The sequence below is a fragment of the Melitaea cinxia genome, chromosome 10 (genome assembly GCF_905220565.1).
Source record: "Melitaea cinxia chromosome 10, ilMelCinx1.1, whole genome shotgun sequence".
In the NCBI taxonomy this organism is placed as follows: domain Eukaryota; kingdom Metazoa; phylum Arthropoda; class Insecta; order Lepidoptera; family Nymphalidae; genus Melitaea; species Melitaea cinxia.
In genome coordinates this window covers 1,949,938-1,976,583 of record NC_059403.1, presented here as the reverse complement: position 1 = coordinate 1,976,583, position 26,646 = coordinate 1,949,938, and the positions used below count along the sequence as shown (strand labels likewise).

At 32.4% G+C, this 26,646-nt stretch overlaps 1 protein-coding gene across 1 annotated transcript; it reads right to left on the bottom strand.

Moving 5' to 3' along the window:
- Positions 1-466: 466 nt before the first annotated feature.
- Positions 467-26,405, bottom strand: LOC123656956. The gene is made up of 4 exons (XM_045592563.1): positions 25,972-26,405; positions 11,427-11,561; positions 4,895-5,081; positions 467-2,567 (listed from the first exon to the last, which is right to left on the bottom strand). Exons 1-4 carry the CDS (start codon positions 26,144-26,146, stop codon positions 2,510-2,512), a joined length of 555 nt encoding a protein of 184 aa, XP_045448519.1. The 5' UTR covers positions 26,147-26,405; the 3' UTR covers positions 467-2,509.
- Positions 26,406-26,646: the final 241 nt, after the last annotated feature.

Sequence of the window (26,646 nt, the reverse complement as noted above, 5' to 3'; positions counted from 1 at the left end):
AGACATTTCCAAAGCAATAATTGAGTACTTATCAATAAAACAAAAAAGAAGTGTGTACTAACGTATCATTCTTTGTGCCTCTGTTACTGACTGGAAAACAATTGACTAAAAGCCGGGAAAATAGGATTTTAGGGCAATTATTTTTTTTTTAACGTAAATAATACAACATTGATTCTTTATTTATTTATTTATTTAAATGGAGATTGGAGACAGTAAGTACACATAAATATTATAAAATAATGTACTTTAAGTACTAAAATTAAGTATAACTTAATATAAATTTTCACACCATAAAAATCTCATATGCGCACCACAAACAAAAATTAAATAATATTGTATATAATGTAGCAGAATAATACATAAACAGTTTCTATTAACTTGATTAATAAAATATAATATGCTTATGGCTAACTTGTGATTCACTTAGCGAAATATTTTCTTTTTATTTACATCCTTAGTGACTTTCATTTCTTTTTGTCTACACAATTAAGTAGGTATATGTTTGTTGTTGTATATGAAATTCGAAATAATTTGCAATAATATTGAAGAGAGCCTAAATTAAATTTAATATCAACGATTACCCTTTTTTATTAAATGCTTAAGTACAGTCAACACCAAATTAATAAAGTTAGTTGTCACGCAGATACTAAAAGTATAAATCGAATCCCGTACATTATCGTTCATAAAACGTAATACCTATAGGTAGGTACGTGAATAGGAAATTGCACAATGCCGGTAAGGCGTACCTTTATATTTAAATATTCATCGGAATTCATTTGTATATTACGTCATCGGTTGGACATAAACAACCTACACTTAAAAACTAATCAGGACGGTCTCAACACAAAATTAACACAACATTTATATTATGTGTCTCAATTTACCTACAGCTAGTTCCAATCGAATAGAAATGTAAAAGATTATCAATAAAATAATATTAAAATATTGCAAATAAACTTATATAAGATAGCAACTTTGTTGATTAATTGTATTGTTTTAATCGTAAACTAAAATAATTATTAGTGATGTAGGAATATTGCAAAAAAATATATATATCGAGCCATTATAAAATTAGTCTCATTCTTGCTGATTTTAAAAATATTTATTACGTAACCACACATGATTTTGTCAAAAAATATGTATAATTCGGTGTATTTTTTTTTTACAATATTTCTTACGTCACAGAGTTAAGAGGATAGGCTTAATAGGTATTCTCGTTTTAATGCGTATTTTGCGCCAGCGCTTAAATAAGTTTGCTTTTCCGTATACTATATTCTTCCATTATAACTATTAAATACATAATATGTAAATGCCATTACTGCGCATAATAAAATTATTTATATTAGCTATGTATGCTACCCAAATCGATAATAAAATACTAAAATTGTGATGATCTAAATAAATAAGTCTTGATATATTGTTGTTTATCATTTTCTATGGATTTATAATATTAAATTAAGAAATATCCGAATAAACGGCTCAGTGAAAGCTGTTAAAGAAGAAAGTCATGGAAATATTTTTACTTCAATATTAATAGAGTATAATCATACAAATAGACTAAAAGCAAAGGAAAACGTTAAAAATCAATAAGAAAGTGTAGCCTTTTTTAAATTGAAAATATATATTTTAATCTTCACTGCAAAAAAAAAAGCGCAGCGGAATAAAAGTAAAATAGAAACGATAAAGTAACAGGTACTTAGAAAAATGCCAATTTTCGTTTTTTGTTCACCGTTCTACATTCGTGGTATTCTATATCAATTCTATTGGAATGTACAATTTGTACAAAACCAAAAAAAAATACTACATTTTACATTTCAAACATTAAGAATACACTACAATCAGATGCCATTACACAACTATAAAATCGAAATGTTCACATAATGGACATTTAATCTAAACTTTTATAACTGGACGATAATTTGGCCACGTGTCTTTCTAAATTACTATTACCAACTACCAAAACTATACTTTTATTTTGATTATTGACCGTGTGTATAAACATCAAGAAAATATATCTGATATTTATATGTTATAATAGAATTACATAATAGTTCTAAATTGAACACTTGACAAGAAATACTTAAAGATACACGGAATATATCAATAATGTCCATCGTTTTATCGCTTAACTCAATTCGTGTTGTACAAGAACCAATTAAATAATTCGTTTATTACAAAAAGAAAACGCACGTAAATAAAATATCACAAACAAAACTGTCGCATATAATTTGTACCGTAAAATCAAATCAAACTAGCAATAAGTGTACATTTTAATAACTCGTCAAATAATGTATTTTCTTGGTTTCGATGGTACGGTAATATGTCCGTTACCATAAAGATTTGAAAACCTAACCGGAGGAACCCGAGGAGCCGCCACATTTTAAAATTAATTGAATTTTTAAAGATTTTCGTAGAAATGTATCGTTTAAGGAATAAAATAATTTTAATAGGTGGACATTATTTTTTCAGGACTCTAGTGAGGGGAACAATTTTTTTTTTCACCTCGTGTTTACGCCACAGACGGTCGACCGTCGAGCATTTTGTCGCTTTCTTCTGCACTGCTCAAACTGCAAAAAATACATTTAATTGTGTGAGCAACATTTAGAAAGTTATATGATGAATATTGACGACTGGTTTTTGACTATTGCTATGAGCTTTTTAATACGGGTTTCCATTAAAAAAATTGTACAATATATAATAATAACGTCTTTCTATTTCGTATCTTGATAGATACTCTTTTGAGTCATTAAAGTATTTTATTGAAATTCATTAATACAAACAAAACCCGTAATATTATATTTTTTACTAGGTATACTTTGGAGCTTAATAATATTAATTCGAGTTTTATCTCTACTTGCGAGGTTTATATCTTTTGACTGTGTGGTTACGGCAGTAAAGCATATAGCCACCCCCTCTCTCCCCGTGGGTGTCGTAAGAGGCGACTAAGGGATAACACAGTTCCACTACCACCTTAGAACTTATAAAGCCGACCGATGGCAGGATAACCATCAAACTGACTTTGAAATACACAGACCGAAGACGGGTAGCAGCATCTTCGGTGCGATAAAGCCAGCCCTGCGGTTACCAACCTGCCTGCCCAGCGTGGTGACTATGGGCAAACATTCACGCACATTTGGCGCGAACTTGTGGAGGCATATTCCAGCAGTGGACTGTGATAGGCTGAAGTGATGAGTTTTATCTTCCAAATACAAATATACTTTATTGTACACTAAGAGATACAACATGTACCAAAGACGGCGTAATAAACGAAAAATATAAATATAGAACCAGAAACATAAATAAATATATGTATTACAGAACCAATATGTTACTCACGAAGAATTATATCTGAAATAAAATTGACGTCACACTTGAAAACGTGATTCTCAGTAATGTTAAACGTAAACATAGTAGACAATAGAGATCGAGACCTGAACCTTAGCTCCGCGTGAGCGTTATATCACAATACAGCTGAATACGCTCTCCGCCCTTTGTTTTGTAAACACCGTTTCCTGACCAACCGTTAGTGTCGTGGTTTCCACTATTTGTTATTTCATTATATGTAATTATATGTATATTGTAAGTGTCTGTTAAGGAATATTAACAGCACAATATCTGCTGTTAATATTCCTTAACAGACAAAACAACAACCGCACCGGTGTGTTAAGTTTAAAATCAGTAAAAATATAAATATAGAAATTTACTTCAAAACTTTCGATTTCTTTGAATTAAATAATTGCTATTATAATGTTAATATAGATCTAATAAAATAGATTTCGAACTTGTTCCACCGGTTGCCGTTAACGCTATTTGACAGATAACGGAATTCAACAGATAAAATTTTATGATATTATTATTTTTCACCATTGAATTTCACAATATTTCTGGCAACTGTGAATCTAAAAGTAGTTATTTTTAATTGAGGCGAAACAATTCTTAACGGCCTCCTCTACCTCCTGTTGTTAAATCCTATTCGTAACTTATGTGCAAGATAAACTCTATCCTCAACCGGTAAGACAGGCTAGAATAGGCCCTTAATAATAGGTGACGAATGTTAGCGCGACCCTATCTTGCCCCACCTAGGCGGAGGTCTGCTCACTCCTAGTGGTTTTTAGCTAGTAGGAGTCTCGTATACCATCTGCGGTAACCTCGCGCCGGAAGGGTCTCCATCATGGATTTTCCCCACGTTAAAAAAAGACCCACAATAATACATTTTACAAATGCAATCATAAAAGGAATACAACAACAACATGGAATTATTTTCTTTTGTCGACCTAGCAATTGCGATGACCCACATTCCAGCGAGTCAATTAATACTTTCGACATTATATGCCTATTATTCGTTTGGTCTCATGCCTCATTATTCTAAAATGCCCAGGGGGACGCTGTATAGTTATGGCTCTGGTTTAGACGGTCTTTGATATACGATAACAGATTTTATATCCACTTCTTTTAACATGATGTTACAGAAATTATTCCAGAAATTCTACCCCAGCTATTTCCCCTATAGCCCCTATTCCTAGTACAGTATTATACGGAATTAGTTTTAAATTCAGTGAACAGCAGATGTATCTATATATCGACGAAAATAAGATATATATCGACGAAAAAAAACGTAAGTACGGTGAACCTAAATAAACGACAATTAAGTAGCAATGTCTTTTGCAGTCAATCAAAATGTCAACAGGGTACAATGGCGTGGGATTTCATTTCAATTAAATAAATTTGAATAGACATATAGAATAATCTTGATACGTATTATGTGTTTAACATGCGATGCGATGGTGTTTTACTTTTTTTGGTTCAAGGAAAAAAGATAATACCATCGTATGTTTGAACAAGTACCTAAATATGATGGTTGATAGAAAATGAAAGGAATTATTTTGGGACGTACCACTCTTTGTTGTCCATGAGGTTACGCATTTCATCGTCGGGTGCGGGCGGGGCGTCCCTTACAGGCGCGTACTGTGCCGCCACCAGGGGGTCCGTGGACGGGTTGAGAGCTGTCAACGCCGCGGCACCGCCAGCCGGGGCCTCCTTGCCTCCTCCCCAGCGAGCAGACCATGCCCAACCTCCTACACCTATGAAAAAAAAACAATAATGTACAATTAGTACTACTATACCGCTCATGCGCACACGCACATACGCATACGCAATAAGTGCTCTGGTGTAGTGGTACGTGTGCTATGTGTGAGCCTGAACACCTGCGGTTTTATGGGTTCCATTCCAATTCGGGATGTATATTTGCATATGTATTGCATTCAGCAACAGTACACCAGAGCGGTTGTTATACATAGCACCACAAGATCACGGCAAACATCTGTATGATAAATACAAATGATTACCATGAGCGGGAATCGAACCCACAACCGCCAGCGGAACAGCCGCAAACTACTGCGGTGATCGTAGCGCTAACGCATCGTCAAGTATTACAGGTCAAGACTACCTACAATATATGTACGATGTATATAGCGTAAACCTTTGCATAAATCAAACAAACTTTGTTATTAGACCGAAACGTGACATTGAAATATATCACGCGACGTCCTTGACATCACGACAAGCAAAAATGACAAAATATCATATACTTTGTCATAACTGCTTACAACATTATAATTCATTATTCTTCTTTAACTATTAATGCACGCATTCATATATACAATCATATAATATTCATGTATATATATCAATTGCTGTTCGTTTGTCTCGCTAAAACTCGATAATGGCTGGGCCGATTTGGCTTATTTTAATCTTGAAATATTTGTGGAAGTTCAGGGAAGGTTTAAACGGTGAAAAACATAAATAAAAGGTAACGGAAAATACTAAAAACGACAATTTAATTTTGCAATACGAAATGTTCCTATCTGTGACACATCTGATGTCTTGTCTTTTGTCAAAAAAATTGTCACTTGGTTGTCAAATATTTATAGGTGCGTTCAGGAAGTGTTTTGTCCATATTTTTCATAAATATATGTGGGTTATACGAAGTTCACCGGGAATTCTAGTCAAAAATAAAAATAACTTTATTCAAATAGGCTTCAAAAGTACCTTCGAATCGTCATCTTACATTGCTTTATAAAACACTGATTTATAAAAGGTTTTTTTTTATGAATCAATGCTTTATTAAAATTTTCATTATTGTTAAGAGCCATTTCACAATTTTACGCTCTGCAAGTTTAGGTAAATTTGGTCGCATCGCGCGAGTCGTACGAGCCGCGCGATCTTTGTGCTAGTAAATATAGTGCGACAACCAAAAGACCATCTTGATCATTTTCTGATGTATAATAAAAATTATAACTATGGTATAAAATGTTTTTTACATAATTAATTTGTTAAAAATTTCAAGTATGTTATATAACAACAGTCAATAAATTTAAAATAAAAATAAAAAATCAATTTTATGAAACAATTTTTTTTTAATTGATTTAGTTTTTTCAGTTTACGAATGAATCTAATATTTAAGATATGAATAAAATAGCATTTTATGACATCGACACCGACAAACATATTAATTAACAAATAACAAGACAAACAGATTGAAATGCCTATTTGTATTGATAATGTGAGAAAAGAAAATTAAATAATACATTTGTTTACAGAAATTATCATTATATTATTTTACAGTCATTTTCGTAATATGTTTATTTTATTTATATTTTATTATGAAAGTATCAAATGCGGTTTATCTGCTATAACAACGGGCGCTTGGCGCGTGTGAGCGAAAGAGACGGCTGCGCAGAATTTGGCGTGGACCTTACCTCTAAGAGCGCTAGCGCTCGACTGATTTACTGGGCTTGATGCGTGGTAATATATACTATCTTTTTATTATTCAATATAAAATGTATTAAAAATGATTACATCTTTTAATTATTTATTTTGTATTCCTTAATGATGTAAGTTTACTTTGATGAAGATAGTTCGTTAAAATTTCTTAGTTTTCTAAGAAAAATATCGCTTTTAAAATTGTACTTATTTTGAAAATATTCGTAACTTTAAATTTTTTTTATCGTTTAATAGAGATACAAATTGAATAAAAATCTGCGATAGTGCGCAACAAAATTATATTCCACATATTACGTATTTTTTTAAAATTTTTTCAACGTAGAGGTTATTGAAAAGTAGGACTTCAAAGTATACATTGCGACCGTTTACCCAGGGAGGAGGCTGATGAAAAGATTAATAATTTTATACACATAATATAAATCAAAATTCTGATCTGACTATGGACTACAACAAAGGTTGCTCTATTATATTTCAAGAATATAAATTACATTATTGCATCCAACACTGAGATTAACGACGTGAAAATATTACAATTTCGCGGATTGTTACCGATTTTTGTGAAATGGCTCTTAAAAGTAAAGCTACCACCGATAGTCACATCGTTACCTTTAATAACTTCTCGTTTGGCATTTTTATATAAAATAACAAAAAGTATAAACAAAATTACAGTCCTAAATTAATTATTTTTTTCGAAATTGTGTAGAAACCGTGAAAATAATCCATACAAACCCAATCTACAGAATATATGGCAACCAGATAGCTTAAGTATGTAACTTCAAATAGCTCAATAAGGTAAAGGTCAGGGAAAACGACGCGATTACTAAGCTGACCTTACATAAATTCAACGGATGTGAAAATTTATCGATTCTACAGATGAAGCTGATAAGATTTTTTATCTTTACAATATAACTACAATCGTTAGACCTGTACATAAAACAAAATTATAATTTACTTTATTTAACCAACTTCCAAAAAGGAGGAGCTTACTCAATTCGACCGTATATATTTATACCGTATACGGTTATATTACCGTATATACCGTTTTTTATTCATGTAGTATCAGTTTTAAAAAAATTAAGTATTTTTGGTCAAAATTTATTAGAGATAAATTAGGAAAGTAAATCTTAAAAATAATTATAAATTTCTAGGATTGGTTTTATGGAAAGGAAAGTTATTCGTTACTTTTTAACCGACTTCAAAAAAAGAGGGGGTTACGTTGGGTTAGCGTGCGTATACGTGTTTTGTTTACGTTACGTTTGGTTTTTTTTAATAATTCTGCGAACTGAAAAATAATTATTTTGTTAAATTTCACGCAGGCGAAGTCGCGGGCACAGCTAATCATACACAAGAATGAATAGTCAAAATGTGGGCGCAAAAATTTCCTAAGGACTGCATTAAATTATAATGCTGTACCATTAATACATATAATAAAAAATGTAACGAGTCGCTGTCTGTACATTTAAGGTATATGAGAAAAAACATTACTGGGATCTGTATCAACGCAAATAGCACCCAAAACAATGATTGTCAGAATTTTTGTCTGTTCTGTCTGTGTCTGTGCTTTTGTACTCGCTAATCTCATTAACGGCTTGTCCGATTTAGGCATGGTTGTAATGAATATATTGTGGCAAGCTTAGCTTAACATTTAGTGTTTGTTTCATGTCAATCGGTTCATAAATAAAAAAATTATGCTAATAGAAAGAATGACGTCGAACATGTAAATACCCAAAACGCGGACGAAGTCGCAGGCACAGTTCGTATTATCATAAATGTATATTATCTTCGACATTGATTTGAGGTTTTTTTTTGAATTATAAAAAAAATATTGCAGTACGAAGTTTGCCGGGTCAGCTAGTATTAATATATAGACATTAAGTTTTTTTTTATATGCAATAGAAATAGTCTCGCCGTTTCGTTTCTCATGTTTAGCCTAGTTTTCGTATTTCTCACTTCTGAGCTAGATCAGCAGCTTTAAATTTTATGGCAAAACGAATACAAGCGCGGTAAACTGTGTCGTCGACTGCATATTGAGTAAGTTTTTTTTTACTTTAAACTGTCCGTGAATCCGCGATATTTAGAAAGAAAGAAAGAAAGAAAGAAAAACTTTTATTCGGAGCATCACTCAAAACGCAGACAGTTTTTACACAAAAAAATCACAGTTAAATAGAAATAATAATAATTAATAAATAAGTACATATGGAAAAAAGAAATTTACAAGATCAGTAATATAGACTACAAAAAAAACAACATAAAAAAAAAACTTAAAAAAAAAATTGTAAATAACAAAACAAGAAATGTGAAAATATGACCAAATAATACCGCCTGCGGTTAAGTGCTGTGCCCCAAATTTCAAGATCACGTTCCTATATCATCCATACTATCCATACTAAATTGCTTTAATTTTGTACAAAACATTAGATAAATCTACAAATTCTCTTTTTCATAAATTAGCTTCATTTATGCGGAGGACGACGAAACATGAAATTGATTACAATTCAATTAGGAACTAAGTTAGTACCTGGGTGACCGAGCTTAGCTCGGTATTATTTAGTAAATCGTGTTTTTTGGAAATAATATTTAAATACGAATTACATATTGATAAAATATGATTAATATTTTCCAATTTTCCCGACATAATAATAAAAAATATGAGCTGGTTATTTAAATAAAAAATCATGAGTGCAATTAGAAAAAAAATAATCGATCTGGAGACATGGGGATCTGAACCGTGGTCTTCTCGATCAATCCCGACCGGCCGATTTCCCACCTGAGTTATTACAACTTTATTGACAATTGCGAAATTTACCTTCGTATTCTAACGATATTGTAGCCATATTTTTATTGCCTAAAACGATAGTGATAAAAGACATTTTCTAAAAATGAATCCTAACTATATCGATTTATCGCCCCCGAAATCCCCTGCGTCCCTGCATACTAAATTTCATGAAAATTGTTGGAGCCGTTTCCGAGATTTAGATTATATATATACAAGAATTGCTCGTTCAATAAACATTGGTCCAATTATTGATAGATAGAGTTACATTTTTGTTTGGTACATTACATTTTGATTTTGGTTTTCGTAATTTTATATAATAAACATAACTGCATAATAAATGCGTATTCCTTTTTCAAAAAGATGTATAATGCTTTATATGCAAACTCAATGGTGTAAACACAGATGTAGTTCAGTATAAAATTCGGTAAGTATTCCAAATTTAAATCACATTCTCCCCCTAGAAGATGAATGAAATTCAGTACAATTTTCTTTCCCTGTTTTTAACAGATTAATAATTGTGTTTGCTCGCAAACGAAAAAAAACCGACTTCAATTACATCGACGAGTAATACAACGTAGATCGACGAAAAAATAGTCAAGTAACTACGCGTTATCAAAGATTACTCAAAAAGTAGTTATCAGATCTCAATAAAATTTATATGTGACCACATGACAAACATCAGCTTTCGATTAAATTAAAAATTATTAAAATCGGCACAACCAGTAAAAAGTTATTGCGGATTTTCACGAAGTTTCCTCGATTTCTCTGGGATCCCATCATCAGATCCTGGTTTCCTTATCATGGTACTAAACTAGGGATATCTTATTTCCAACAAAAAAAGACTTATAAAAATCGGTACATCCAGTAAAAAGTTATGTCGTATAATACAACGTAGGTCGACGAAAAAAGCGTCAAGTAAAAACGCATTATTAGATATAACTCGAAAAGTAGTTGTTAGATCTCAAATAAATTTAAATGGGACCAATTGGCACACAACGCCTTTCGATTAAAAAAAAATTGTCGAAATTGGTCCACACGGTCAACTCTCTACTGGATATACGGATTTTGATAATTCTTTTTTTGTTGGAAAGGAGATATCCCGAATTTAGTACCATGATAAAGAAACTAGGATCTGATGATGGGATCCCAGAGAAATCGAGGGAAACTCTTGGAAATCCGCAATAACTTTTTACTGGGTGTACCGATTTTGATAATTCTTTTTTTGTTGGAAAGAAGATATCCCTAGTTTAGTACCATGATAAGAAAACCAGGATCTGATGATGGGATCCCAGAGAAATCGAGGGAACTTCTTGAAAATCCGCAATAACTTTTTACTGGGTGTACCGATTTTGATAATTTTTAATTTAATCGATAGCTGATGTTTGTCATGTGGTCACATATAAATTTTATTGAGATCTGATAACTACTTTTTGAGTAACCTTTTTATAACGCGTAGTTACTTGACTATTTTTGCGTCGATCTACGTTGTATTACTCGTCGATGTAATTGAAGTCGGTTTTTTTTTTCGTTTGCGAGCAAACAAATTATCACAAAACAATACAAATTATATTATTTTACTAAGAATGTATAGTAGTTTTAGTTTAAGTAATAAATGATAGTAACGATTAATTTAAGTTATTTTGCAGTACCTTTATATATCTTGAAAATACACATTGAACAATATATATATATAAGCCAAAAAATAAAATTAACGGAAGGAATTTATTTGGATCAAGACTTCAACGAGTTACTCATTCGACAAATATGGGTCAAAATTAACTTTTCATAAGCCAAGTAGGTCGCATTGGCGCAAATCATGAATCATTCTGTACTCTTTCATGAAATTAGTCAAAAGTCGTGAATATACCTGCAAAAAGCAGTCCGAGACACAGTATGACCCCGCCGGCGATGAGCGCCCCGAACCCGTTATCCGCGTCTTGCGGCGTGGGAGTCGCTGGCGTGTTGGAGTACTGCACGCCGCCTGCTATTAGAAGAGCAAGACCTGAAAGAGAAAACGAAAATTAAACCTCAGACATATGAATATCTTTAATACGTTACTTTATTATAAACTTGACAGGATGTTGCCTGATAATAAAAAGCTATAAGCGAATGATGATTCAAAATCCATAATAATATTTGTAAAATATAAAATGTATCAACATCAAAAAAAAAAAATAACGTCGAATGTAATGGCATCCATCAAATCTTGTTAGTTTTATGTAAACTTGATTCACAAGTTACATTAACCCGTTCACGAATAATGTAATATGCGATTGTACTAAATACGTAGAGACGCCGAGATCAAGTTTGTAATTATCGCCATTTATAGAATTAAACCTAAAAACTTAAATGCAGTTAGTTCTATTTTATAATAATCTCTAATCCAAGCAAGGTACTCGAAACAGGTATGACTAGTGCAGGATCAGACCTAAAATAGTATCTTTGATAAGTCATAGAGATAGGTATGAGAAAAATTGCCTATTGAATTTTATTTGCAAGCGTAGGCGACTGAACTAGCCGTCAAGTAAAAAAGCTTTTCTGCTCATTTTTTCTTTTATGCTCTAGTAATTAAACTGTGAACTATTTTAATGAACTAAGAATATATTCTAGATATAATAAAGATTAAGTTATAACTACTTCTTTATATTAGTCTCAATTTTAGAAAATAAATAACTAAATTATAGAATGCGCATTTTTGCGCCCCATCCCACACTCCTTATTTAGTCCTCTGCCCAAAGGTTACCTGGAAGAGATCGCTGTATTAGCGATAAGGCCGCCTGTTGCAACTGATGCAAATTCCATTTTTACATATCATTTGTAATACTGTTAAAACCTTGTATCGGTGTGATAAAGTGTAAATAATAAATAAATATAATGTATATGTGGGATTTGGGATTGCGTCATTCTGTAAATGCAGATTTTATTGTAAACAAGTTGACGTTTTTTGAATTTAATATAATGTAAATTTTGCTGTATTTTTGTTTAATATCAAATGTTAACCTTCATTTTTGTGATCCTTTTTTTTTATATTTCGTCTTATGGAGACCTACCTAATAATAAAGCTGTCAGAATACCTTTTGCGTTCGAGTGATTCATGTGATGAATTGAATTATATGTTAATGATTAGAACTAGTTTTAAACCAGGTCAAAGATGTTTTTTAATATTAAGATAGCTCTAGAAAAATATTGTTATGGTACAAATTGCGAATAATTGTTCACATTCAAATAAAGTCCACTTAAATGGTAAGAAATTTTGTATAGGTCATGTTTTAACTAAAGATAGCAGATTTGAGCCGAAAATAGGTTGTATAACCCATTTTTGTCATAAAGATGGATATCTGAAAATTTAGAGAAGGCTCGAGTGAGCCACCGGCCTTTAAAGAAAATATGTCTTATGGGAAACCTCGGGAGAAAGGTCATTCCACAGTTGTGTGTATTTTTTTTTTGCAGAATGAAGGACTGAGAAGATTCAGTCACTAAGGATGCCATTGTGAAAACGTGGCATTCGTCCCATATTGAAGAGTTCTTGAAAACACTCCCTAACAGTCGGTAAAAAACATACAGAGACAACATCTCTTCTTATACTTAAAGGTTCTACACCATCCATAATTTTTTGTCGGTCGTCGACAATGAGAACCGCCCGGCGTTGAATGTGTTTGAAGTTGCTATATGGGAGATACCGTAGCTTATGGACGTGTGCAATATCAGTTGTCAACCCTAGCTCAGATCTTTTCCAGAAGCTCTGGCTACCTTACTCATTACAGGAACACAACACTGCTTGAGATTATTTACATGTGATCTTCTGTAAGGTTGAGGTACGCTCCAGTCGGGCTGCTTCAAATTTTAACCAAGACATTTACTGTTGTTATTTTATGAAGTAGACTTATTACACTAAGGGCCTGTTTCACCATTGTGGTTAAAGTTTATCCTGCGAGTAAGCTACGAATATACTTTAACAGCAGGAGGTAGAATACGCCATTAGGACCATTTTCTCCTAAATTAATAAACTACAACTTTTATATTCATATTTGCGAATAGAAATATCTCAGAAATTATTGGTGAAAAAAAATAATATATCAAAAACTTTACCTCATGTATATGACGGTTCATCTGTCTAATAGTTATCTACAACCGGTGTAACAGGTCCTAAGTTATTTATTTTTTCAACCCTATTCTCGAAAGACAACAACGAAAATCAAATATTTTAAATATTTTGGACTGTTATAATCTGACTCAATTGGGCACATATAAAAGTACAATACAACAAAAGCAATCACTTTACATATTATGTAATATAAAATTTGTCAACATTTGATGATGCATTAGCGCAGTGGTCACAACAAGTAACGTATGCGATGGCGGTCGCTGGTTATAAACCCGCTCATAACAAATGTTTGTATAGGTCTTTTAAGTTTTTGGAAACAAGATTCGAATCTTTGTGGGAACCGTAGTGTGAAGTGTTCAGTATTAAATAATGAGAATGTAATGATAATTATAATTAAATATAGACAAAGTAAATATAGAGAATTAATCACACTGTCTAGTCATTTTGTATAATATCTAGCGAGGCTGACGAAAAAATAACATACATAATCTTAGTACTGTTTATTGATACGTAAGGTAAAACGTGACATGTAATGTAATGAGTACGAAACAAACCCAAGGCTATCTGATACTTGTCTGTATTAGCCATTAAATATTTTTTATGACTTTGAAGATACGAAGCGAGCAAACGATACAACTCGTCCAGATCAACAAAATCAATCTTTAAAAGAGCTGACGATCTGGAATCGCTTTAAAAATCGTAATAAACTAGCAGAAGACTATCACAATCGTTCCATTCGTTTAGGAGCTACCATGCCACAGAAAGACACACCACAAAGATCCCAGTTTTACGCAATCCTCATCCTCGGGGTTAAAGTCTAGTTATTAATTAAATATTAGTTCGTATCATTGATTCAAAACGTGGTGGAAATAGGTATTAAAAAAAAACACAAAAAATCTACCTACTTAAACAAAAGTCTCGTGTTACGATGTTTGTCCGGGCTAATAACTCCGAAAGTGGACCCGTTTTAATGTAATTTTGCACAAATATGTAACTTTGTCCAACTTAAAATATAGGCTATATTTTATTACGATTAATGACCGCGAGTGAAACCCGCGGCACTTAAACACAAAACATACTATCGGACTATTACTATTACATTATTTATAACTAAATGCTGTATTTTGTTGTTGTTTTTTTTTTATTCTTTTTTATACAACTAGGTCGGCAAACAAGCATACGGCTCAATTGATAGTAAGCGATTACCGTAGCTTATAGACGCCTCTAACTCCGGAAGCGCCGGAGCTCTGGTCACCTTACTCACCACAGAAACTGCTTGAAAGCAGTATTATTTAATTGTGATCTTCTATGAGGTCGAGGTACATCTCCAGTCGGGCTGCTCCAGATTTTGATCAGGATATATCCTACTATGGATATACCCTATCTCTCCTGCTATGTCCTAGCCTTTTGTTAGTTAGTATGTAAGCAGTGTGTGCGTTACAAATATATTTTCATTTTATTTCATTTTAGAACTAAAGTAAAGCTATTGCAATTAATGTGTATATTATATCGGTAAGTTCTATAATTATTAATAATTAATAAACACTTTCCACTACACACTTTACAAATATTTTATCGATTCAGTACAACGCTTGTATGTATCCAGCGTGTAGATTGATAAGCGTTTAAAATTAATTATAGTATGAAGAGTGAGTCATCCTTAGGAATAGGTGATAAATGTACCGTTTGAAAATTTATTTTCAATTTATAAAAAACTAGCGACCTGCCCCGGCTTCGCACGGTTGCAAAAACTATCAGTGTTGCTCTACTATATTATGCGTGTATTATACAAATTAACCCTCCTCTGGAATCACTCTATTTACTAAAGAAAACCGCATCAAAATCCGGTGCGTAGTTTTAAAGATCTAAGCATACAGACAGCGGGAATCGACTTTGTTTTATACTATGTAATGATATGTAATGTATTTCATATCAAACGAGTTTTAATTTGCCTTTTTTTTAAGTATAACGTTATTCAAAGGATCATCTACGTCTACTGACTGAGAAGAATCAATCACAAGGTATTAGAAATATTTTAAAAATAACATTTAGAGATAACAAAATGTTTTATAAATTTATTACTTGAAATTTGAATTATTTAATTACTCATCTAGAAAGAGAATGAAAATTCTAGATGAGATTTAAATCGAAGTCCAATAAGGGTAATTTGTTTTGAACAATTTAAATGTTAAGCGATTCGCCCTAAATTGCAGGAATATTCCATCAGCTAAATTACTGAAGCCAGACAAACGCTCTAAAACTTGGGACAATCGGGTGAAATTTCGTTCTATCCGAGGAAGCTCAGATTTTTTTTCTATTGTAAATTTTATTTCCGTTTAGGATTCTTTTACCTACTCATTATGGTTTCCTGTAAGAAATGTAATTCATTTATTTTTAAGTTTTTCAGCTTTGTGTAGACAGACATCAAATTGTTATATAATAAATATTGACTAGATCTGTCGCTACTAATTCTGAATTCCCAGTGAGAGATTTTTTTGGCATGGTCACGGATCATCATCACTTCAGCCTATCGCAGTCCACAGCTGGACATAGGCCTCCCCAAGTTCGCGCCAGACATCCCGGTCTTCCGCAATCCTCATCCAGCCCACACCGGCAATCTTACGTAGATCGTCGGTCCAACGGGCCGGAGGACGTCCCACACTGCGTTTGCCAAGACGCGGTCGTGGAAGGCAAAGCAATTGCCCTCCGCGTGATTTATATTGTATTTTAAACAAAAGAAAAACGGCTCTATAAAATACTTACTAGCTTTACAAAAGTAGAATCAGACAAAGTAAACTAATAAATAATAAAGTAAACATTTTAATTTATAGTAATTTTACATTTTCGTTAAATTGTTGTATGTTTGTTAGCACCTATATACAGCTGGTTAAGCGTTCAGGGCAACATCAATGATTAAAAATTAAAATTACAAAGACGCATTAAAACTAAAAAAAGTTTTAAAAAATTGGATTTTTCTCGAATCGATAGAATTGTGACAGTAATTAATGTTAAAACAAACATCATCATTCAGTATAAATTCATTCAATTCATTCAGTGACCCAGTTAATACATAAAATAACCCTCGTGCATTCATAATGAATATCGATTTCACGACACTGTGCACTTGTTCGAGTAAACCGCTTCTTTTGTCTTTACGAGTATATTTTCAAGGATTCGTTTAAAAGTAAATATGGATATTATTATATCTTGTTTACTTTAAAAACAATACAATAGCCTATAATTTTTGACATCACTAGTTGTTACCGGAGACAGTTTACATGGACTACTAGATCGAACCATGTAATCGGACATTGTTCAGAATGTTTTTGGTTTTTTTTTTTTCATTCTAATTTAGTTGCAAAGGTATTAATAAAACTGTGACTGTATTACTTGCATAAATGTAGAACTATTAATTCATATAAAACCTCCTTTTTAACATTCGCCAAGGTTGATTGAATCAGTAATCAATCTTAAGTAGTTTTTAGATTTAATTATTCTAATAAAAACTTGTTCTCTTCTTTATTATATCATCAATCAGTAGCTTAAATAAAAATAAGGTTGACGCAAAGTATTAAATTAAAAGCGTCATTGTAAAAAAATATTTATACATATCACATCACTACTTAGGGTCTGTTTCGACAGTTGTGGACAACGCTATTTGACAGACGCCGATACAAATAGACTTTGACAGCGGGTATAATAGGCCAGAAGGTACGATGTTCTCCTCAATTTATAAACTGCAACTTTTAAGATTAATACGTATATGGAATAGAAATATCTCATAAATGTAGGAGAATTCGATTCGGTAAAAAATAATAATTAATCAAAAACTTTTTACCTTCGGATACGGTCGGATTTCATCCGCCAAATAGCGTTATCCACGACTGGTAAAAAGGGCCCTTAAGTTATGATATTTTTTTTTTTTGAGACTGACTACAATATGACGACGGGTCGACACACCGGTCACAGCATTGGCTTGTCTGAGTGCTGGCTGGTAATCTGGCGGTCGTGGGGATCATGGCAAACATTTATATAGGCTATACTAATATTTGCCGTAGTCTGGGCATTTGTGCTTGTGTATTGCGTGTGTTTCCGACCTTCGATACAGAAGTAAATCCTAGTAGAGGCCGTTGAGTGTAAGCATGTGAGACGTTTAATAATACTGGTCTACTACTAACATTGGTCGCGAGTTTCCGCTCGAACCGAATATTTTTATTCTTTAAAATATTGGTTTTTTATGTAATTATTTGTCCTTGTACTTGTCCCTAAAAGGACAGGAAACCCAAGGTGATCTCGGAGAGCGAATAAAGTTAACGTTCGCGGTTATTCAGGAACGCTCGACCAGTATGAACTTTAGACTTGGTAGGAAAACTTGAAATGTTGCGTAGTCATAGACACTGGGCAGACTATGGGCCTGTTACACCGCTTGCCGTTACGCTATACAACAGTTGACTGTATCCCACGCATAAAAGTTTATAATATATATTTTTTTTCACCATCAAATTACATTATTTTTAACCGACTTCCAAAAAAGGAGGAGGTTCTCAATTCGACTGTATTTTTTTTTATGTATGTTACATCAGAACTTTTGACCGTGTGGACCGATTTCGATAATTTTTTTTTAATCGAAAGGTGGTGTGTGCCAATTGGTTCCATTTAAATTTATTTGAGATCTAACAACTACTTTTCGAGTTATATCTAATAATGCGTTTTTACTTGACGCTTTTTTCGTCGACCAAGGAAGGAAGGAAACCAGGATTTGATGATGGGATCCCAGAGAAATCGAGGGAAACTCTTGAAAATCCGGATTAACTTTTTACTGGGTGTACCGATTTTAATAATTTTTAATTTAATCGAAAGTTGATGTTTGTCATGTGGTCACATATAAATTTTATTGAGATCTGAAAACTACTTTTTGAGTAATCTTTGATAACGCGTAGTTACTTGACTATTTTTTCGTCGATCTACGTTGTATTACTCGTCGATGTAATTGAAGTCGGTTTTTTTTTCGTTTGCGAGCAAACACAATTATTATGAATCTCTGACCTAATTGCAACATTTAATTAATACGCACTTTTATCAAGGAAGATTATAGGCTAATATAAATACACATTACTTAATAGACAGTAACAATGGATGACAACAAAATACCACACAATTTATGAAGTATGTGAAATAACGTATTTTAAACAAAGTACTTCGCTTGTCCTTGAATCTATCTAATAACTTTATACTTAGGATAACATATTTAACAAAGAAATACTAACAATTGTCTGACCTGAATCGACACACACCTCAGCCCTTATATAGGTGCGAGAGAACCGTTATGGGAGTCTTTCTTTAAAGAAAGTAGCCAGTTATAGTAAGTTCGCAGTAAGTTGTATGGTAGCAAAGATAAGGCCGTGCGTATCGTATACAATTAGCTATAGACCAGTAAAGTATCGAATGTCCGGTGCGGCGCTTGCGGCCGGTGACTCATCCGGTGGCTGCGTGATTGGATCACGAGCTCGACGCTCTGTACGAGACATATTTACTGTCTAGACACGGCAATACACGACTATTACTTTTAATGAGCACAACTCATTGTAAAATATAATAATAAAGTCGGGTGGATTAATTTTATCATATTACATTATCACCAAAAGAAGAAGAGAAGAAAGAGTAGAATTATGAATTAAGTGGATAAATGGACCTGTTCCAATTAATATAATAGAACTTTTAGATTTATATTTGCGAATAGAAATACATATGTCATAAATAGAAATTCGATTATAAAAAAGAATAATCATTATGACTAAAAATTTTATTTATTGGATCCCGTCGTCTGTAAAAAAATGTTATCCACAACCGATAAATCCCCCTAACAGTTATAATAGTTAAAGCAACCATTTATTGAAAAATAAATATCCCCATATTATCAAAATGTTGTACGTTCTAATATCTACGAAAGCAAAACAAAATCTCTTTATGTGAGTCAGAAAATTCTGTTACTTAGTCGTTCTGTAGTTACTTCTGTTAGCCTTCAGATTTTTTTTTTACCCATACAGGCGCACGAAGGTCGACAAACTCGTCATAGTGCGGTTCCAACACGTTTCCGTAATGTAAGTACCTCTTACTTCCTCGCCCCATGCGGTAAACGATCTGAATTTTATATTACACTCATAACAACAGATTTATTATACCAATTACACTTATTTAATAGTAATCAAAAAATGTACATTTATCTGTTAGTATTTTATCATATTCTGTACAAGAAGTCACGCGGTTTTACCCGCCTGAATTCTGATACTTTGGGAATTTCAAGATATAATTTTTAATCTGTGTACCTTCAGCTGTCATCATTTAGTAATTTTTTCGTAAAAAAATACTAAACATCAATACAAAATTGCCACTTTGAATTCGTAATTTTAGTTTGATTACTTACTAAAATATTTTTTGGAAATAGTTGTTAACTATCTTTTTTTTTAGAAAAGCCTGGTCCGACGCTGACGGTCGTTTAACTAAGTATCCATTATTACGACTTCTTTATCACTATTGTGCAATGAACATTTCAAAAATTCCAATCATTATGAGTTAATTTTTTAATAATTACTTATTAGTAATTTTTCCAATTATTTTATTCTTTGTCGTTAGGTTAGGTCATAATTTATTATTGAAGTAGTCACGACATATTCTTGTTATCGTTGAAATATCACATTTACACACATACACATTTCTCTTGAACTTAGAATAAATAAAAAAATTAAGTAATTAAATAATCTTGTAAAGGTTTAATGTAAATTATAATGCTAGAAAATATTTTTTTAACACTAGAAAATGTTATCATTTTGAATGTTTGTTGCTTCAATGTGTAGGAGTAAATATCTTCGTATTTTTTATTAAATACTTTTTAGATAAAAAAGTTGATATGAGTCATCCTTAGGAGAAAGAGACATTTACGTAATCGCAGACTTTTCTCCAGACTTTTTGAAGATCTATAAATACACAGTGTATTTACATAATATACCTTACGTTCAGCTTACGAAAGCCATTAAAAGAGACAAGTGGAAATGAGTCAAACATTTAAGGGGTTAACAGCTAGTCAGTAATTTCGAAAAAAAAAAAAAAAAAACGATTTTTCGTTACCTACGTATTCTTAAATTATAACATATACAAAAAATATTCTTTTTAAATTGCTAGTCGATCTATTCAAAGTTGTCTGACAAGTAGAGGGTACGAGGCTTTTAAGATGAGACTTTTTGTAGAAGTAGTACTCAATTAGAGTGTTTACACTTGAAAATATTTCCGGCTAATTCTAGTTTTATATTTAAAAAAAAAACAGCTACCAATCGTCTGTCGAAAAAAAAAACCCCTAAAATGTAACCCCTAAAATTTCTCTATTACATCAAAACTTGAATAGTTATTAAAAATCTTCGATAAAATCCTCAAATGACAGTAAAACTCTATCAAAAAGCACTGCTTTTGAGGAAAAGAAAGAGATAATAAATAAAATAATGAAATAATTTTAAATTATGCAATAATTTAATTAAAATTATAACATAATTATTATAATGATTATATTTACAATTATAATGGCTATATGGAAATACATGTAGACTTATCAAGGTCGTAATAACAAATGTTACCACGGCGTTATATTACATACATTTTTTAAAAATATAAAAAAGCAATAATTTACAGATATTTCAAGACGTAGCGAAACAGGTTCTCTAATAATCTTGTAGAAATGTTTTATAAACCTCGCAAATTAGCCGACAGTTGTTAAGTGGGAACAGTAACAATTTACGGTATAAAACATTTCAATGTAACTTTCAAAATTTAAATGAAATAGTGCAGTAATACTCTCGTAACTTTTACATAATTATGAAGTTACAATGTAAAGTACAAATAGACATTTACATTCGATTTTTTTTTTCATGTGAGAGAAGTCAGAGACATTTTGGTTCAATTTAGATGAACCAAACTGTTATTGTGCTTTTCTTTAGAAGAATACAAAGGCAAATGGTTGATAGAGATTGTATTATCATATAATGATTATTGTTTGAACGGTCACATTGCAAGTGAAAGCCGTCTTTCGGCACTAATGTTTCGCTGCCCACTCCTTCAACCTACTACTTCCGCTGCCCTATTTTCACAATCACTTCTCATTTAGCTTTGCTCATTATTATCCCAGCTTAATGAGTCTTACAAAAAATATAATATGCAAACTAGAACTAGGTATATATACAAACAAATCACATTCACGTTAATGTTTAAACATGAAAGAAACATATTTATAGTTTTATGCGATTTTAAAAAAAAGGTAAAAGAGGTTTGCAATTCGACTGTATTTTGTATCGATTCAAATTGATAAAAAAAAATCATTAATCATCTGTACTTTTTTATCGATTCACATTTACTATACTTGTTCATGTTAATTGAAGTCGTTTTTTTTTGTTTGTTTGAGAATAAACACATACATTACTATTACCAGAAACTTTATCAAATATTTTTTCCGTTTATTTCTTTGTTTTGTCTTTTCTCCAAAACTTCTAACGCGGTATTGTTGGCATTTTCACTAACAGATAAAACAAAAGATGACAGAACTGATGTTTTAAAAGAGTAACTTTTATGCGCATATAAATAATAATAATAATAAAGCTTTATTTATTCCTTACACATAGTTTACATCAATTCTAAACATTATTTGTAGTGTTAGTATTATACTTATTCTAGTTTGTTAGTATATGTATTAAACTGCGTTAACGCGTTTTGTTAACCGACTTCCAAAAAAGGAGGAGGTTCTCAATTCGACTGTATTTTTTTTTTTTTATGTATGTTACATCAGAACTTTTGACCGGGTAGACCGATTTCGACAAATTTTGTTTTAATCGAAAGGTGGTGTGTGCCAATTGGTCCAATTTAAATTTATTTGAGATCTAACAACTACTTTTCGAGTTATATCTAATAATGCGTTTTTACTAGACGCTTTTTTCGTCGACCCACGTTGTATTATACCGCATAACTTTCTACTGGATGTACCGATTTTGATATTTCTTTTTTTGTTGGATAGGGGATATCCCTAGTTTGGTACCATGGTAAGGAAACCAGGATCTGATGATGGGATCCCAGAGAAATCGAGGGAAACTCTCGAAAATCCGCAATAACTTTTTACTGGGTGTACCGATTTTGATAATTTTTAATTTAATCGAAAGCTGATGTTTATCATGTGGTATCATATAAATTTTATCGAGATCTGATAACTACTTTTTGAGTAATCTTTGATAACGCGTAGTTACTTGACTATTTTTTCGTCAATCTACGTTGTATTACTTGTCGATGTAATTGAAGTCGGTTTTTTTTTCGTTTGCAAGCAAACACAATTATTGTAAGGACCGCTCTGGCGCATGGCGGTGAAAGCCTCCTCCAATACGCGCATATAGGTAAATTCAATTTCAAATAAAGATACCTTTCAATAAAAATATTATGTTTCATCAGCCTTTCTCAAATTTTTTTTAAATCACTTAGTCCTGTACTTTTTGAAGAAAGGCATAGTTACTACCAACTAAAAACATCAACTAATCTAAAATTTTAATAATTACAAGGGCGTCACAAAGCGAACCACATATTGCGCAGAATATATTTTAGTGTTATTTACATCCGGTAATATACTTAAAATTCTAACTTAAAAAAATATATTATAGTTTAGTATAAAAATCAGATTTTATTCACGACTAACAATGCAATTATATATTTATTTTTATTACTAAGGATTCGTTGATGTTTTATATGTTCAAGTACACGAACAGATTGTCGGAAAATAATACATATGCAAATGAATTTTTTAACGGAATTATTAATATAAATACAGACAAAAATTAAAAATAATCTTGTGAGAAGCAGACAGAGTACCGTTACTTTTATTATACTTACATTCAAAACATGTCGTCACAAATAAGTACCTACAACGTACCTTATTATAAATAACATTATTCAAGGATGTCATGCTCGTGGTATTCAAAGTTCCGTACACTATAAAGTACGTTCAGGAAACGGAAAGGATAAAAGGAAACAATGGTAAATACTCAATCAAAGATATTCATACCATAGGTACTATTAGAAATTTATGACTGGACATTCTTAATACGTTCAATTACTAACAATTTTTATTCCATTTATTAATTTATTGTTGTGGTAAAATAAAATTTATTGTATTAATATCTTCTACATTAAGATCAGCAGGAGACGCATATCTTTACGTATTAATATTTGTTTTACGTAAAAGTTTAAACCAGAGATGAAACGGATAGCGGTTTGGCCGGATACCGGATATTCGGCCAACCATGTGGCCGGATAACCGAATATCCGGCTGCCGGATATCCGGCGGAACTTAGCTATTTGATGTATCGTACACACACACACACTCGCCTTTCTTTCCATGGGGGTCGTAAAAGACAACCGAGGGATAAACCTGGCTCAAAATCTTCAGGGTCCTGGAGAAGGAAAACTTCATTTGAAACCCGGAATGGGGTCTCCGTCAAGCATTCGTGGTATAGCTATAAAATGCGAAAGACTCCTGCAGCCGAACTGGCTCCACACGTATCGACTGGTCGTTCCTGTAGGCTTAGTCAGTGAGGTCGAGAGGGTGGCGCAGAGCTTAGGCAACTCTGCGTTTTCCTGAAGAGTGTCTTAGGCGACACAGTGTCTGTCTGACATTGTGTAAATCGTATGCAATAGACGGACTAAGGCCAATGATGATGAATTACTATCAGGTATCCGGCCGGATACTGAATTACTATCCGGTATCCGGCCGGATCGTGAAAACAAGGCCGGATACCGGATATCCGTTTCATCTCTAGTTTAAACCCTAAGTATGCGTTATGGTTATTTGAATAAATGTATTTTAATTTACCAAGTTCAAATATTCAGTACAGTATGTTTAAAAATAACTAAGGTACAGTATTGGTACCCAAATATCCAGTACAATGTCTACTACATTGTTAGTGTGACCAGTTGTGACTTACCAATTTTAGTTTTAGTGATAAATTTAGGGCAGAATATTATGTTGAACCTAACCCATAAAGATAGATTTAAAAAATATTCTTCTTCTTCTTTAAAGACTATGGCTCCATCAGCTTTTCACCGATGATTTTGCCAATGACAAGTGCTGAAAGTGTATTGAAGTCCGGAGACAGGGTCCATTTTTGACAGTACAATAGAGGGATAAGCTGCTTAAGCTGCGGTTAGTTGAAAATATTTGACATGATTATTTAATTTTAATTTAAAAAAAATGTGGGAAGATGTTAGTCCTTTCAGCAAATAGATTCAACAACTTTACAGCGAGCAAATCGAAAATGTCATTGAGAGTGAAGCTTCACAAAAGAGTTATTCAATCAATTCATAATGCCGTCATCACTGTTTGCATTGATGCGTTAGTGCAACAGTCACACTGGCTTATGGCTGTAGCACTGGGGGTTGGGGCTTGGATCCCTGCACCATCTATCTGTAGGTTATATTATTTTAGCCACTAAAATCACAAAATATATTGCAGCTAAAAATATTTTTGCTGGTGTCGAGGTTTAAGCTGCTTTAAAAAGTCTCAAGCTAAGGCTTTTATTTTTGAAGAAGTAGCAACATTATATTTGAAGTAGTAAGTATGAATGAAAAAAAAAAGTAGAGCTAGAAACATTTCACACTAACAAATAAAGAAACGTTTGCCTTAGGTTAGCTCACAAAGAAAAAGCTCTTTATAGGATAGACAAACGATATGCTGGTTTACGAGCTGGGTTATGTTTTACTAAGACTATTCATATATATAAATGTAATGTATGTACGCACCTAATTATCAAATGACTGCACCAAATTGGATAGTTCTCTTTTGTGCTCATTATTTGCAAGGGCAATGTTTATATAAAAAGAAAGTAAAAAAAACAATAAGTATATTCACAAAAAAATATGGCAGTATGAAATTCGCTGGATTACCTTTATTTAGAAAAATCAACAGCACTACACTATACTAAATACTAACACTGAAATAAATCAAAAATTATACAACCTGTAGTTTTCATACTTTGAATTTTTTATAATAAAAACGGAGGCATTACTTATACGGAATGACATAGTTGCTTCTGACTCTTAAATAATGTTTTTACCTATCGTAAACTAATTGCATTTTAATAAACATAATAATCTTAAGAAAAAAGTAATGTCTGAAATACAGAAATAATTTAATTCTTTAAGGTCCAATTAGATCTGATAATATCTAATAAGAAATTTCGTCACGGCATTAACGCACTTGTTTCAATAATAAAATAGTTTCTTCACTTACCTATGATAAATAAAGTGCTGCCAAAGAGACACAAAGCAAGTCTTATGCAGAGTGCCCGGTTCAAGCTACTTGTCACCCTTCGTGAGAAGTAGCTGATAGGGCAATTCCAGCGTTGATCATTAGGCTGCTGTTCGTAAGTCACCGTTGTAGGCTGATAAACCGCACTGGTAGGCATTGTGATAGTATGAACTAAAAATAATCCTCGTAAATAGTATCACCACTTCTATGCGCACTCACTTCACTACTAATGAATCATCAATTGTAAATATCGAATCATATACGTGTTGTATATACAACAATTACGCCTTGCTTATTAAATTGTGTAAATTTAAACGATGACCTGTTTGTGATCTGCTTTACAAAACAAGGAGATTCAATGAGGCGCCAGACATCGAAATAAACGCAGCGCGTCCATAAACGGACAAACAATTATCATTAATGACAACTCCAACTGTGGTCAATCATGACATTTCCTTGACACTTGACATTTATTTGACAGTAACAAAAATGTTACCTACTCATTTTGACATTTTAACCATGGAGCAAGCAAGGCTGGTAAAGTTACCAATTATGATTACGATTAAGCCTGTAACAACCCAGTCAGACATAGTCCGCTCTGATTCGTCTAATTATAGACCAATAGCTAATATAATAATAACTTCCTTGTTCTCAAAG